General features: G+C 37.3%; 1 protein-coding gene and 1 long non-coding RNA gene across 4 annotated transcripts in view; both read left to right on the forward strand.

Moving 5' to 3' along the window:
- SGO2 (shugoshin 2) overlaps window positions 1-8,903 on the forward strand; it is a 62,718-nt gene extending 53,815 nt beyond the window's left edge. The window contains exon 9 of one of the 3 annotated variants that reach the window (XM_034654923.1): window positions 5,567-8,902. In XM_034654923.1, the coding sequence (XP_034510814.1) occupies window positions 5,567-5,582 (16 nt within the window). In that variant the 3' untranslated portion in view covers window positions 5,583-8,902. Of the gene's footprint in view, window positions 1-5,566 lie in introns of all 3 variants that reach the window. The other 2 variants (XM_011220510.3, XM_034654924.1) reach the window with 2 other exon arrangements.
- A 48-nt stretch (window positions 8,904-8,951) lies between these two features.
- On the forward strand, window positions 8,952-12,272 carry LOC117801119. Its single transcript, XR_004623557.1, has 3 exons — window positions 8,952-9,170; window positions 9,510-9,567; window positions 9,970-12,272. It is a non-coding gene; the product is annotated as an uncharacterized LOC117801119 (long non-coding RNA).
- The last annotated feature ends 1,875 nt before the right edge of the window (window positions 12,273-14,147 follow it).

Below are 14,147 nucleotides of genomic sequence, written 5' to 3' on the forward strand. Positions count from 1 at the left end.
GGCATTGCTGTTAGGCCCTCTCAGCAGACAGAGCTAGGAGACATACGTATGCATACTAATCCACGCATACACACACTTTTATATTTCTCTATCTGTATATAAAGTAAAAAACCATGAGTTTTTATATTGATAACCTCTGATTGCAGTTCAGCACCACAGGGTTCATTTTCGCTTTGTTTATTCATAATTTCTTCATCACTGAGAAGCCTGGCTCTCATTATCTGTAATATATTAACTTATTTGTTCATTTCTAGCATACACATAAAGTAGCTTCAGAATTGTTAACTCCTATCCCTGTGAGAAGCATACTTACTATCACTAGATTATAACATTTAGATATGGTTCTTTTTGTCTTAGGTTAGTTCTTTCTTTACTAGCCCCCTTCCACAGTAGTTATGTTATTCATTTGTAATTCATTTAGGTACATTTTTTATTGTTTGTCTTCTTTTTTCTCCTTCTATATCTTGGTAGGTTTTTTTGTTTACTTTGAGGTATGTGAAACATTTGGATTATACAAATCAAAGCTATACAAAATGGTATATGCAGAGAATGGCAACTGCTTTTATTTCAGCTATACCATTCCCATTATCCCCTCTTTCTATCCTATTTTCACCTACCTCTTGGGGATAACCAATTTCTTTAGTTTCTGGCTTATCCTTCCTGTATTTCTTTAGCATAAAGAAGCAGATACATAAATGCCTCTTTTACATAAAGGCAGCATACCATAGGTGTTCTGTTGGGCTTTGTTTACTTTCGTTTAACAGTGTATTCTGGAAATCCGTATCAATTTGTAAAGATTTTCCTCCTTTTTTTTTTTTAATAGCTGGATAATACTTAATTGTATATAGGGGCGCCTGGGTGGCACAGCGGTTAAGCGTCTGCCTTCGGCTCAGGGCGTGATCCCGGCGTTATGGGATCGAGCCCCACATCAGGCTCCTCTGCTGTGAGCCTGCTTCTTCCTCTCCCACTCCCCCTGCTTGTGTTCCCTCTCTTGCTGGCTGTCTCTATCTCTGTCAAATAAATAAATAAAATCTTTAAAAAAAAAGAAACTTAATTGTGTATAGATGTACTATACTTATTTAGTCATATTCCTATATGTGCACATTTAGGTTGTTTCTGATATTTTGCTATTATAAATAATAACTACATTGAATAATCTTGTGTATATATCTTTTCATATTTTTGGAAGTGTATCTTCAGGGTAAATTCCTTAAAGGGGATTACAGGGGTGAAAAGTAAGCACATATGTAGTTCTGTTAGGTCTTGCCACACCTCCCTTCAGAGGCTCGTAAAATTTGCATGCCCACCAGCAGAGCGTGGCACCATTTACCTACATTATAATTAACAAGAATATGTTGTCATATTTAAAAATTTTTGCCACTCTGGTGAGTGAGCAACAGTATATCGGTGTTGTTTTACTTGCATTTCTCTGTAAGTGAATTTAAATGCTTTCCTCATGCTTGGGAGTCATTATACCATTTTTTAGTCTGTTCATATCTTTCTTCAATTTTTTCATTGGATTTCTGGTCTTTTTGTCCCTCAGTTATAAAGAATTCTTCATGTAGTAGGGATATTAGCCCTTGTAGTATATGTAGCCAGCATTTTCTTGAGTTTATCAATTGTTTTTTTGACTTTGTTTTTTTAATTCTTTTTATTTTTATGTAGTTAAATTTGTCAGTCTTTTCTTTCATTCTCTTTGAATTTTGAGTCATAGTTAGAAGGTCTTTCCCTATACCATGGTTAAAGAGGAGTTCATATTTTTTTAGTATTTTTATAGTCTTATAAATCCCTAGACCATTTAGAATTTTTTTTAGTGTGAGGTCTAAGATATGGGTCTAATTTTGTATGTCTTCCAAAGGCTACCCATCTGTATTTGCACCATTCATTTATTTACAAATGCATCTTTATCCCAAAGATTTTAAGATGCCAACCATGTCATATTCTAAATTTCTGTATGTATTTAGTGGAGGTGCGTCTAATGCTGGACTTTTTATTCCAGTGCAGTGATCTACCTGTCTAGTTTAGAGGCTGTATATGATGTTTTAATGTCTGGTAAGGCTACTGCCTTCTCATAGTTTTTCTTTTTCATTGTTTCCTTGGGTGTTATTGCATGCTTATTTTTAAATATGAACTTTAGTATTTACTTGGCAAGCTCAGGGTTTCTCAAACTCAGCACTATTGACATTTTGAGCTAGATATTTCTTTGTTGTGGCAGGCCATTCTGTGCACTGGAAGATATTTTGCAGTATCCCTGCCCTCCACCCAGTAAATGTCAGTAGCACCCATCCACTTAAAAGAATCAAAAATACCTCTAAATGTTGCAAAATGTCACACAGGAGGCAAAATTGCTTTGAGTTAAAAACCACCGATCTACCTAGTATTTTGGGGGGATTGCATTGGATTTGTACTTTAGGGAGAACTGACATCTTTGTATTGAGTTGTGCTGTGTAAGAACAGGAGATATCTTTGCATTTATTTAAGTCTTTTGCAATTTTTAGAAGTGTTTTAAAATTTTCCTCAAACAGGTTTTACACATTTTTTGTTAAATTGATTCGTAGGTATTTAGTCTTCTTGGTTGCTACTATAAATGCACGTGTAACTTGGACATGTAAATCATGCTCAGTATTTATTCTTTGTGAGTATGAAAGTGTTGAATTCTGTGTAAGTTTATAACTTGCTACTTGAGTAAATTTCTTTTATTATCTATCTCATTGATTCAAGTAAAAATGGAGGAGGAATACCATGATACCATCTAAAATAGAGTTAGTTTTATTTCTTTACCTATTCATATGCCTCTGATTGATTTCTCTTGTTTTATGGCATTGGCTAATACCTCAAGTATAGTTTCACATGTTAACAGGAATAGTGGGCATTCTTGCCTCGTTCCTGACTTGAATGGAAATACCTCTGTTGTCTCCCATGGCTTTAGTATTAAAGTAAGTATATGCAATTTATAATACTAAGAAAAGGTCCCCCAATGTCTGTTGAGTGTTTTAATCACAGATGAGTGTTGCATTATGTCAAGGACTTTTTCAGTATCCATGAAAAAATTATATGCTTTATTTCCTTAGATTTATTAACATGGTATATGATAATAGGTTTTCTAATATTGAACCAAACTTGCACTCCTGGAATAAATCTCACTTGGTCATGGTATGTGTTTTTCATAATGTGCTGTTGGATTTGCTTTTGTAACTATGCTGTGAGTATTTGAGAAGAATATGTAACCTCTTTTATCAGAGTATACAGAGTTTGGTATATATTCATAAGCTTTACCCCTACATCCTAAAGGAAGACCAAAGATCTTCTATCTCCTTATTTTTTTGCCAACCTCATCTGTCTTGCACTGGGAGTGTTGTATATTAAAATCTCCTATTATTGTGTTCGTATCTCTCTCCATGCATCTCCTATAGTTTTTGCTTCATAAAGGTAGTTGTTTTGCTATTTGGTACATAAATATCATAATTACTATATGCTCATATAGTAATATTCATGATTACTATAGTAATATTCATACTATATATATTGCCATGTATTCATTGTGGATTAGTACTTTAATGATTAAAATGTCCCCCTTTGTCATAGTCAGTGCTTTGGGACTTAAAACATAAAGACTTTAGGGGCGCCTGGGTGGCACAGCGGTTAAGCGTCTGCCTTCGGCTCAGGGCGTGATCCCGGCGTTATGGGATCGAGCCCGACGTCAGGCTCCTCCGCTATGAGCCTGCTTCTTCCTCTCCCACTCCCCCTGCTTGTGTTCCCTCTCTCGCTGGCTGTCTCTATCTCTGTCGAATAAATAAATAAAATCTTAAAAAAAAACAAAAACAAAAACATAAAGACTTTAAAAAATATATTTGTTTTACCTTCTTGTTAACTTCTGCCACCCCTATCCTCAATGCCTAAAATGATACATTGCAAGCAGTTTCATTCAGGATCTCTTCTCACTGGGGGTCTATCAGAAGCTGTGATATATCTGCTGGATGCCATCCAAAAAGAAAAAAAGGCAGCGGGGTTTTCATCTTTCTTAGTATTTATACTAATGTTCATTGTGATATTTGCTTTTAAAAAATTTACCAACTAAACCGTTTACCGAATAATCTGTGTGTCCAATAGATCTAAACTAAAATAGAATACTATTTCATTACAGCATTTTTATGTATTTAGAATAGGTAGCTCTTCTAAAAGAATTAATTAAATTCTACCTAATTACCCAAGGCAGTGGTACCATTGGCTCTGGAGAGGGCTACAGAGGAGGGAAAAAGACCTACTCTAATGTAACCATTTATACCTTTGTAATTTGGGACCATGTGTATGTATGTCATCTAAAAAACATGCGTAATGTAAAGAATAAATACAACCCCACTTCTTGCAACACGATATACTAGGTGCATGATCAAACTAAAAATAAAATAAAATTACTAGATAAAATATTAAAAAACAGAACAAAAAACCCCCTTGAACATATCTATTAGCTAGAAGAGAAGAAGAAAGCTCTCATCAGAGACTGAATGAGAGCAGGAACCCAGAGAGGTAGGTGGACTCTGAGACTGGCTTTTGCCCGGACGTATTTACCAAACTAGGTGAACCTAAGTGTTGGATTCACAGCCTTATGCGGCTGAGGACAGAAGGCATATCCTAGGGTTTAGCTAAAATGAAAAGTCTAATAGTAGATCACCTTCAATAAAGTTGAGCTACTCTCTCAGTAGAAGAACAAACTAAAAATAACCTTCCCACCAGCTTTTTTAAGCCCCAGGAAATAACTCTGGTACTGAACTGAGGAGGAAAAAAATCTTCTGAGAATTCGTAAGCAAAATCAAGCTCTTGCATTGCTGTTGGAATTCACAATACCTTAAAGTCACAGAAAACCTCGAGTTGAGGATTTAGTTAGTGCACGACTTGTAGTGCCCCCTGTTGTCCATCAGAAGCAAATGCAAATATTTTCTAGAGCTCTCCATCTCAGTCCTCAACATATTTTCCACAGGTAAAATTCCAAGGGAAATAAGTTAGCTTACAGTAAACACTACATACACAAGGAAACAAGGTACCAGCAGAAGCAGCTGATAGCAGAATTAGATACAGACTGTAAAATAAGAGTCTTTAATGTTTCAGTGAAGGAGAGACTTGGAAGTGAATAAAGGTGTTGAAAAAAACACCTTTACTGTGAAGAAAAGCAAGGAAGAGATGAACACAGTTCAGGATAGCGGTTACTTCTTGGGGGACGACAGGGATGTGATCAGAAAGGGGCACACTGGAGGCTTCTGAGGTGTGGTAATATTTTATTTCTTAACCTGGGTTGTGGGTACATCAACATTTATTGTTTCTAAGTTGTACATTTTCATATAATCTTCTATGTTTGCTGAAGTTCATAATAAAAAGGAAATACATAGTAAAACATATAATGTGTGAAATATTAAGTTGGTCAATTTTTCTTAAACCTTACTTTATAATTCCTTTTATTATAGAGTATTCCAGATATATGATATAGGAGTTTTCTTCTCCATGCTTCATAACAAAAGCATCAGCTTTGAGTTGTGAATATTGTTCATCTTCCTTTTTTTCTACTTTGCAGGAAAATGAGAAGATGAGGTGAATTTTTGGATTCTAGTTTTTTTGAATTCTCAAACCATACCAAGTCAAAACAGGGATATAACAAGGATTCAAAAGATGAAATGCATGATGAAGGCTTTCCTCCCCACCTTTTCATGAGTATTAATTTATTCTTATGTTTACATATATGTATATAAAATAGCTATCACTTTGGTCATTCTATAACTTATGTTCCTGTTTTTGTAAACTTCTTTCAACCAAACAGCCTTTAACTAAGCAAAAGCTGTTAACCTTTTAACCAAATAAAATGTGTTGTAAATATTTTTGCATTAATTATCTTGTTGCATACCAAACTATCTTGTTTTGTTTGGTTTTGAAACCATCCAATATATTTGATCACCTAGAAGATTTTAAAAGTTGCCTTCTGCCTTGGCCAGTTTTCTGTCCCCCTTCATTCTTATACTTTCAGAATTACCTGTTAGATGTCAGTTTCTGTATTATTTCCATTCTGTGTAATCTGATGACTTGGCTGAGGGGCTTAACCTTTCAGGCTCTTTAAAATTTGGTTTTTATAACTTTAAAGAACACTTACTATACTAATAGTAGAAAGTAATAAATCCTATTCATTTCTGAGTTCAGTGAACATAGTTTACTGTATTCAAATGACAAGTCAAATTCTATTCTGCCTAGATGGAAAAGCTTGCTTAAAGAATATCTGACAACTAAAAGGGTGGACTCAGTGTTTTTAACAAACACTCCAGATCATTCTGGGACAGAGTGTCCTAGGACCAAACTTTGAGGAACTGCTGTAGGAATAAAGAGTCCCACGGAACTTATTCATAATATCAACAATGTGGGTTGAATGGAGGCCTTATTAAAGGAACAGTTTAACACAATGATTAAGAGCTTGGCACCCTGACAGTCTTTGTTCTCTTTCCTGTACACCTATTACTTGGAGACTATGGACCTCCTAGAGTTAGTCTCCAGTATTATATTTTTGTCCCTAATGCTTATTTCTGTTTTTCCTCCTTTCTATGAGATTTTTCTTTTTTTCCCTTCCTATGTAAATTCTTTTTCAGTTTATGTAGTCAAATTTATCAACCTTTTCTTGCTGGTGGAATTTGGTCACCATAAGAATTTTCCTACTTTCAGATTACAAAGACATTTACCCATGGTTTCATTTTGTTTTACATTTAAATTTCTGATTCATGTGGATTTTTTTCTATTATATGAGATACAAATGTAATTTCAAACGTCTTTGAAGTGACTCCCCCATTAATGAGAGGGTTCATGTTTTCCACTACCGATTTGAAATGCCACCCTTTTTTATGTTGTATTTCTGTGTGCACTTAAATTTCTCAATTTTCTGTTGTATTCATCTGTGTGTCTGTTTGTGCCCCACTACCATACTCTGTAGACTTTAGGGGGAGTATCGAAGTTTCCCTCCTAGAGCTTTTACATATTTCTTAATAAATTTATGCCTAGGTATTTTATTTTTTTCTTGGTAATATCAATGGGATCTTCCCTTTGATTCTCTCTTCTAATTATTATTTGCATATATATGTTGATTACTGATTTCTGTATGTTAATTACTGAACATTCATTGTTTGTAGTATTTTCCAGACATATGTCCTGAAAACTAAGTTAACTTTACCTCTTTTTTTTTTTCCCTTCCAAGTCTTATACCTCTCATTGCTTTATTTTGTCTAATTAATTGTACGGCTGCTACCTTAAGTAAAATGTTAAATGGTAGTGAGAAGAATAGGTATCCTTGTATTGTTCCTGATTTTCATGGGAATGCCTCTGGTTTTACCCTAATAAGTAAGATGCTGGGTTTTGAGCTAGTCATGTATAATTTATAATCACATTAAAGCATTGTCTATCAATTATTTTATTGAGTTCTTTTTTAAAAAATCATAAATGAGTGTTGAATTTTTCTCAAGTGACTTTTAGCATTGATAGAGATTGTATGAGTTTGGGTCCAGTGAAGAGATAGAAGCCACAATTATTTTATAAATTGTTAGCCACATAGTACAGAACTAAACAAGAATTAAAAAGACAAAAGGGACCACTGGAGTGTCATAGAGGAAGTAAGTGCGGGCGGTCCCTTTGGGCCTGGAGGAGCAAAGAAGAAAGGACGAGACCTAAAGGCTTGGAGGAAGAGTTCCAGGACCCTAGGGATGGGGTGCAACGGGTTAGTGCTGTTTCCCTGAAGGGCTCTGACAAGACTGGCCTGAGAGTGTGGACAAGCTGCAGACTGGGGCCATCCGTTGCTTCTGAAGTCAGTTGTTCCTGCGGGGGGCGGGGGGGTGACCCATTGCTGTGATGAGGCTGACAGTAACAAGAAGCAAACAGGAAGAAGCAAATTTCTTTTTCCTCCTCCATACTTGCAGTTTGCTACTATCTCCTTCTATTGCCAGAGACTGAAATGGAGCCTGGCAAAGGAAAAAATGTGGTTTTGCAAAGGCCTGGCCTTAAACGAAATGGAGTGAGACCTGTGGATTTGAAGCTGAAACATAAGAGCTTAATAGCATAATGGGATAGGATTATTCTCCTTGGGTATATTAATGTAACAAACTATGTTTACTAATTTGTTGATGCTGAAACATTCTTACTTTCATGGAATAAATTCCACTTTCTAGTATGTGTCAGCCCTTGTCTCTAACCTCTAAGTCCACCTCTCTACAATTTGCTATATGATGCTGGAACTCTACAAATCATATTTGTTTTTCTTTGCTAGATGACTTTTAAAGCTTCTGTCAACAAGGGGTGATAGAAAGAGACAGAATCAGAAAGAGCGACAAAGGACTTGCTCCTTCTTGTTTGCTTGTTTTTCCTAATCAGCATCCCCTCAGCAATGAAGATTTCCTCGGGGGGAGCACCAGTTAGTTTGTCACCAGTCGGTTTAGCATTCCTAGAACCGGCCTCATTCTGCCCCCATGGAGGTACCAGCACTACTTGGGCTGTGCCCCTCACTGGCCTCAGGCCTACCTCCTCAGGGAGCCTCCTTCAGGCTCCTGAGGTGTCTCAGCTGTCTGCCACAAGCCGTCTTTGAGATCTGCGTTCTGACTCCTAGAAGCCCTTTCCTAGCTCCTGAGGTATTAAACAGTGGCTGAGCAGGACCCTGTCCTCAGTCCGCACGATTCTAGGTTCTAATAATCCCAGCCTCTTCTTTTTATTACCCAGCTGGTTCCTGTGGTACATTGATGGAGGGAATGCCAAATGATATAAACTTTATAGAAAAGATTTTGACACTATCCAGCAAAATTACGTAGGCATATACAGTCATACAACCCAGTAGTCTCACTTTTAGAAAACTATAGTGAAAATTCTCTTGATTTTGGGTCAGGTCCTGATCTCAGCGTCCATGTTAGGCTCTGTGCTCAGCGGGAAGTCTGCTTGGGAGTTTCTCTCCCATTCCCTCTGCCCCTCCTCCCACTCTTTCTCTCTCTCTAAAAAAATAAATATATTTTTTAAAAATTTCACTATGGTATGGTTTGTAGCAGCAAAATGGAAAAAAGGAACAACCTAAGTGACATCACTAGAGGACAGCTAACTTGAAAACAAACTGAAATGAATGAAAATAACTATGAAGTTGGTGACAGAGATACCCAATCTTCCAAAAGGTATTTTGAATTTGTATCTTCATTAGGATATACTCTAAAAAAGAACTGTAACAAAATCTTAAACTTTTATTTACTAGTCTCATTGCTGCTATATGTATGAAATAGATCTAAGGACAGATTAAAGCAATTAGATTTCAGATTCTTTGGTTGTGGAATCAAACTCTGCAATCTTAAATTTTAATTAGAAATACTAGTGTGAACTCATGCTTTTTGCACTTTTAAAAAAGTTGTATTTTCTAGCTCTGTCCACCAAAAATGTCTAGAAACAATGATGACTGACTAGCAATGAGTACTTCTAGCATCTAGATTATGGTTTCTAAATACTATTTCCCATCACAGAAACCAGGGTTCTTTGGAGAAGTGGCTGATTCCAAGTTTGGGACAGTATATAAACAAGGTGAGCCTGGGAATGTCTTGTACAAGAAAACAAGGACATTATTAAAAATGAATGTGACCACATCAAAAGGACATGAATTCCAATTTGAAGGTGCTTCCATTAGCCTAAGATGGGACAAACTCAATATTGGTATGAAAGATTGTAACATTTAAACATGTTATACAAAAGTCACAAATTCATAATGATACTCAAAAAAAAAAAAACAAAAGCATTGGATCTTCTGAAAATTTGTAAGAGGAAATAACAAACATGTATTTTTCCTTTCTGATAATTCTATTTGTGCATAGTCAGTAGCTCTAGTGAATAGTGATAGTTCTGTTCAAAAGAATCTCGGCTAAAGAAGGAATGTTAGAATTAGGAAAATTACTATTTTGCAACTACCTAATAAAATAACTTCTTCAGACAGTGGTCAGCAATGTATGGTGAAACCATGTGGTGAGATGTTGATGGAGAAATTGATTATGAAGAGAGAACCCATTGAACCCAGCAATCGATCTTCACATCGTTAGGAATGAGACAACCAGACATCGTAAGCCTCCCGATGTGCTGCAATGTCAGGTGTACGGCACCACCTGTGAAGTCTTCTCGTTCCCTCCTCCAGCCCCCAAACTGAACCGGAATCTAAGCCAGGCTTTAGATCGATAGGCACGATGTGATTTGAAGTTTGGGTCCAGTAGCGAATGACCAGGAAAGAATTCTTGAGACGTTTTAGTACAAAAAGGTGATTTTATTATATCACAAGGACAAAGACCCGTAGGCAGAAAGAGCTGCATCTGTGAGTGTGAGGAGTGTCTGACTATATACTTTTAAGTGGGGAGAGATAACATTAAGTTTTTAAGGAATTTCTGTATGCTGAGAGCAAGGTCTTACAGGACCTTGAAGATTTAGCTACTGTCAAGGTTGCTTTTAGTCTTTAATAAAACATAAACATGGAGGCATTCAGGCAGCCATGATTCCTTGAGGAATGTCAGGCTCTGAGAGTGTCAGGTTATCTATCAGTGTGCTGAATGCAAAGTGTAAGGGGATTTAATTTAAGTTACATTTTTCTTGCTTTGTTTTCCTTATCATTTTCCCCCCTGAACAGTTTTGACTCTTTAAGGTTGTTGAGGGCAAAAGGTCTTACCTTTTGTAACTTCTTCCTGCTGAATAGGGGCATAGAGATATCCCTACGTATGGGTCAACATTGGTCAGTTGCGGATGTAAGAGTTATGAAAGGCAGAGGCAGTTGAATCCAAGGTAGACAGCGTATATGAATCTCCCTGAGTAAAAAGGAGCATCTGTCGATTTGCAGTTACTGTAGTGAGGGAGTCTTGGCACCACATGAAAAAATACTGAAGACAATGTGTTAGAATTAAAATGGCTATAAGAATGAGAAGTCCAACAAAGAGACCCTTAATAGTTGACCATAATCCCCCTCCAAGCTAGAAACTTAACCAATTGTTGAAAGAGAGGGAAGGATTTTTGTAGAGGCTCAATTTAAATACTCATATCTTCAAATAGTCCTGTGACATTTTTATGATTATCTGGGATGTAGACACAGCATGCTGTTTTAATAATGGCACATGTACCTCCTTGTGCCGCTGTTAGAACATCTAAAGCCATTCCATTTTGTAGAACCACTTTGAGCATTTGTGTGACCTCAGTATTAAGTGAGGAGATGCTATTTTGTGAATCATTGAGTGCTTTTATGGTGTATTTATTAAGAGCTTCCATATGCCAAATTACACTTTCCAGCCCTACAGATGGAACAAAAATGAAAAATGGATGCCAGATGGTCATACCAATGAAAAACAGATCATGTCCATCTCTGTCTTAAATTGGGAAGATTAGCTGGGGTAGTGTTGGTTTTGGTAATGCGCCCGTGAATCCAGGTGAAACCTAAGGTGCAATGACCTATCCACCCTAGAGGAAGCCAGGGCCATAGGTTAGTTCCACATAACCAGTGGGTTCCATTTGGGGCTAGCCAACTGATTCCAGGTCACCTTATCCAGTCAGCAGCAAACCAGTCAGTAGCCTTGAGTACAGTGGTTTGAGAAGGGGTTTCTAATGATAGCCATCCTAAATGGCATGTACTATTTGCGCAGGTATCATCTGTATGATTTTTTTGCTCCCAGCATAAAATTGCCTTTTGACTGAGCTGTCCAATGGTGGGTGTGAGCCATAAGTATGTATCCTAAATTTGATATATACCATCCTCAGTATAGTGGAAAGTAGGGTTTTGTAACTTACGCACTCATTGGTGGGCATAAGTTTGTGCGCTTGTAAAGTCAGTTAATATTTTAATAGTTTGAGGGTACAAAAAAGTCTGGTTACGTCCTGGTAAATTCTATATCATATTGATCATCGGCCAAAAAGAAACATTCTGATTAGTGATAGATTTATCACAAAACAGGGTATTATTATATATTATTTCTGAAGTATAAGTATATAGAGAGTGCCAATCTGTGCCTTGTAAAGGAAAAACCCACTAGGTAAACCCAGATGTACTTGACACGGACAAAACCCCACATAACCAACAAGCCGTTTGATTTTGTAGTTCAGTGTAATGCTGTGCCCATTGTAGAAAGGAATTGTCCATTAAGATAGGTGAACAGAGGGACACCTGGGTGGCTCAGTCAGTTAAGCATCTGCCTTCAGCTCAGGTCATGGTCTCAGGGTCCTGGGATTGAGCCCCACATCAGGCTCCCTGCTCAGGGGGAGGCTGCTTTTCCCTCTCCCTCTGCTGCTCCCCCTGCTGGTGTGCTCTCTCTCCCTCTCTGACAAATAATAAAATCTTTTTTTTTTTTTTTAAAGATAGGTGAACAGAGAACAAAAAGATAATATACGACCTTCATCGTCCTTTGAAGAGGAGTTTGAGATCTTCTACAGGGTTGCAGGAGTAAGAAGTCATGTTAGTTTGCTCACGGGTTTCCTGTGAGGGAGGTACAGGTTTTATTCTAGATATGTGAGCCCATGAAGAGTGTCCTTCTAATTTTACTGCAGCGGGAGTACCTAATATGACCCAATATGGACCTTCCCATTTTGGATTTAAGTCCCCTGCTGTATGCAACTTCCAGTCTTTTAAATAAACCATGTCTCCACAACTTACCATGGGGTAGGCTTTCGGTTATAGTTAAATCAGGTTTGGGGAACATGTGATCGGTATATTCAATAAGTAACTTACAAATTAAACCAGCCTTGAGTGAATAATTTAATAGAGCATTATAATCTTTATCTAATAACAGGTCCACTGTGAGCAATGGCTTTCCATATAATAAAATAGCTAAGTCCTAGATGTTGTTTTGGAGCAGTTCTCATTCTGAGAAGTCCTATTGGTAAGAAAGTAACCCAATTTTCCTGGCTCTCTAAACTAAGTTTAGTTAGGTGCCCCTTTAAAGTATGATTAGCTTTTTCTACCTTTCCAGAGCATTGTGGATGACAGGCTGAATGTAGAAAACATTTAATTTTTAAAGCTGGTGCTATTTGTTGGGTTGTTTGTGCAGTGAAAGAAGGGCCATTATCACTCTGAAGAGATCGTGGGAGGCCAAATCGAGAAATAATTTCTCACAACAAGACTTTGGTTACTTCCGTGGGTCTTACAGTTTTACAGGGAAAGGCCTTGACCCATCCAGTGGAAGTATCAACAAACACTAGTAGGAATTTATAGCCTTTGCAAGGAAGCATTTATGTGCCATCAAGCTGCCAGTCCTCTCCTGGATATGTTCCATGCCTTTGGACTGGTTTTAAAAGTGAGGGAGAGGGGACTGTGCCTTCCAGATTTACTTGGGCACAAACAATACAGGATGATGGGCAAATCTGTTTCGTTGTAGCTATTAAGTTCATTCCAGCAAATATATTTTAAGTTAAATGTCCTAAAGCACTTTTGCCCAAATAAGTCACCTGGTGTAAACCCTGTATTACCTTCCATTGGTTATTTTTGGGTAGGTGTTTCCATCATCATTAACAAGCCAGTCCTGCGTATTTTTTGAATATCCTCATTCCTGGGCTATGTGAATTTCTTGGTCTGAGTCTACTGGAGTTATGGACTTTACTAGAGTTAAGACTGGTATAAGACTTCATATTTGTTTATTTTGTGCTGCCTGCTTGGCTACATGGTCTGCCAAATTATTTCCTTCAGATTCTAAAGTCATTTCCTGTTGGTGTCCTCTGAGGTGAATTACAGTGACCTCCTTAGATAGGTGTACAGCCTCATTCTAGGCCCCTATCTGGATAATAATCCCCTTTCCTTCTACATTGGGCAGGCAGCACCAAGAAAGCATATTTGGAGTCAGTATAAATATTAATTTTTAGGCCTTTTACCAGTTGAAGAGCACAGGTAAGTGCCATTAATTCAGTCTTTTGAGCAAAGTTATTTGTTGGCAGGGCTTTTGCCTCAATAGTCTTAATCAAGCTAATGATAGCACACCCAGCTTTTCTCTCTCCCTTATCCAGGAAAGGACTGCCATCAGCAAACCAACTGTCATCTCATTTTCAATAGGGGAATCTTTTAAATCTGGTCCGCTAGAACGAACAAGATCCGTAATCTCTGAGCAGTCATGTTGTAACATAGAAGTACGATGCTCAGGTCCAGGCATAAGGGT

This window comes from Ailuropoda melanoleuca, chromosome 2 (genome assembly GCF_002007445.2).
Source record: "Ailuropoda melanoleuca isolate Jingjing chromosome 2, ASM200744v2, whole genome shotgun sequence".
Classification (NCBI taxonomy): domain Eukaryota; kingdom Metazoa; phylum Chordata; class Mammalia; order Carnivora; family Ursidae; genus Ailuropoda; species Ailuropoda melanoleuca.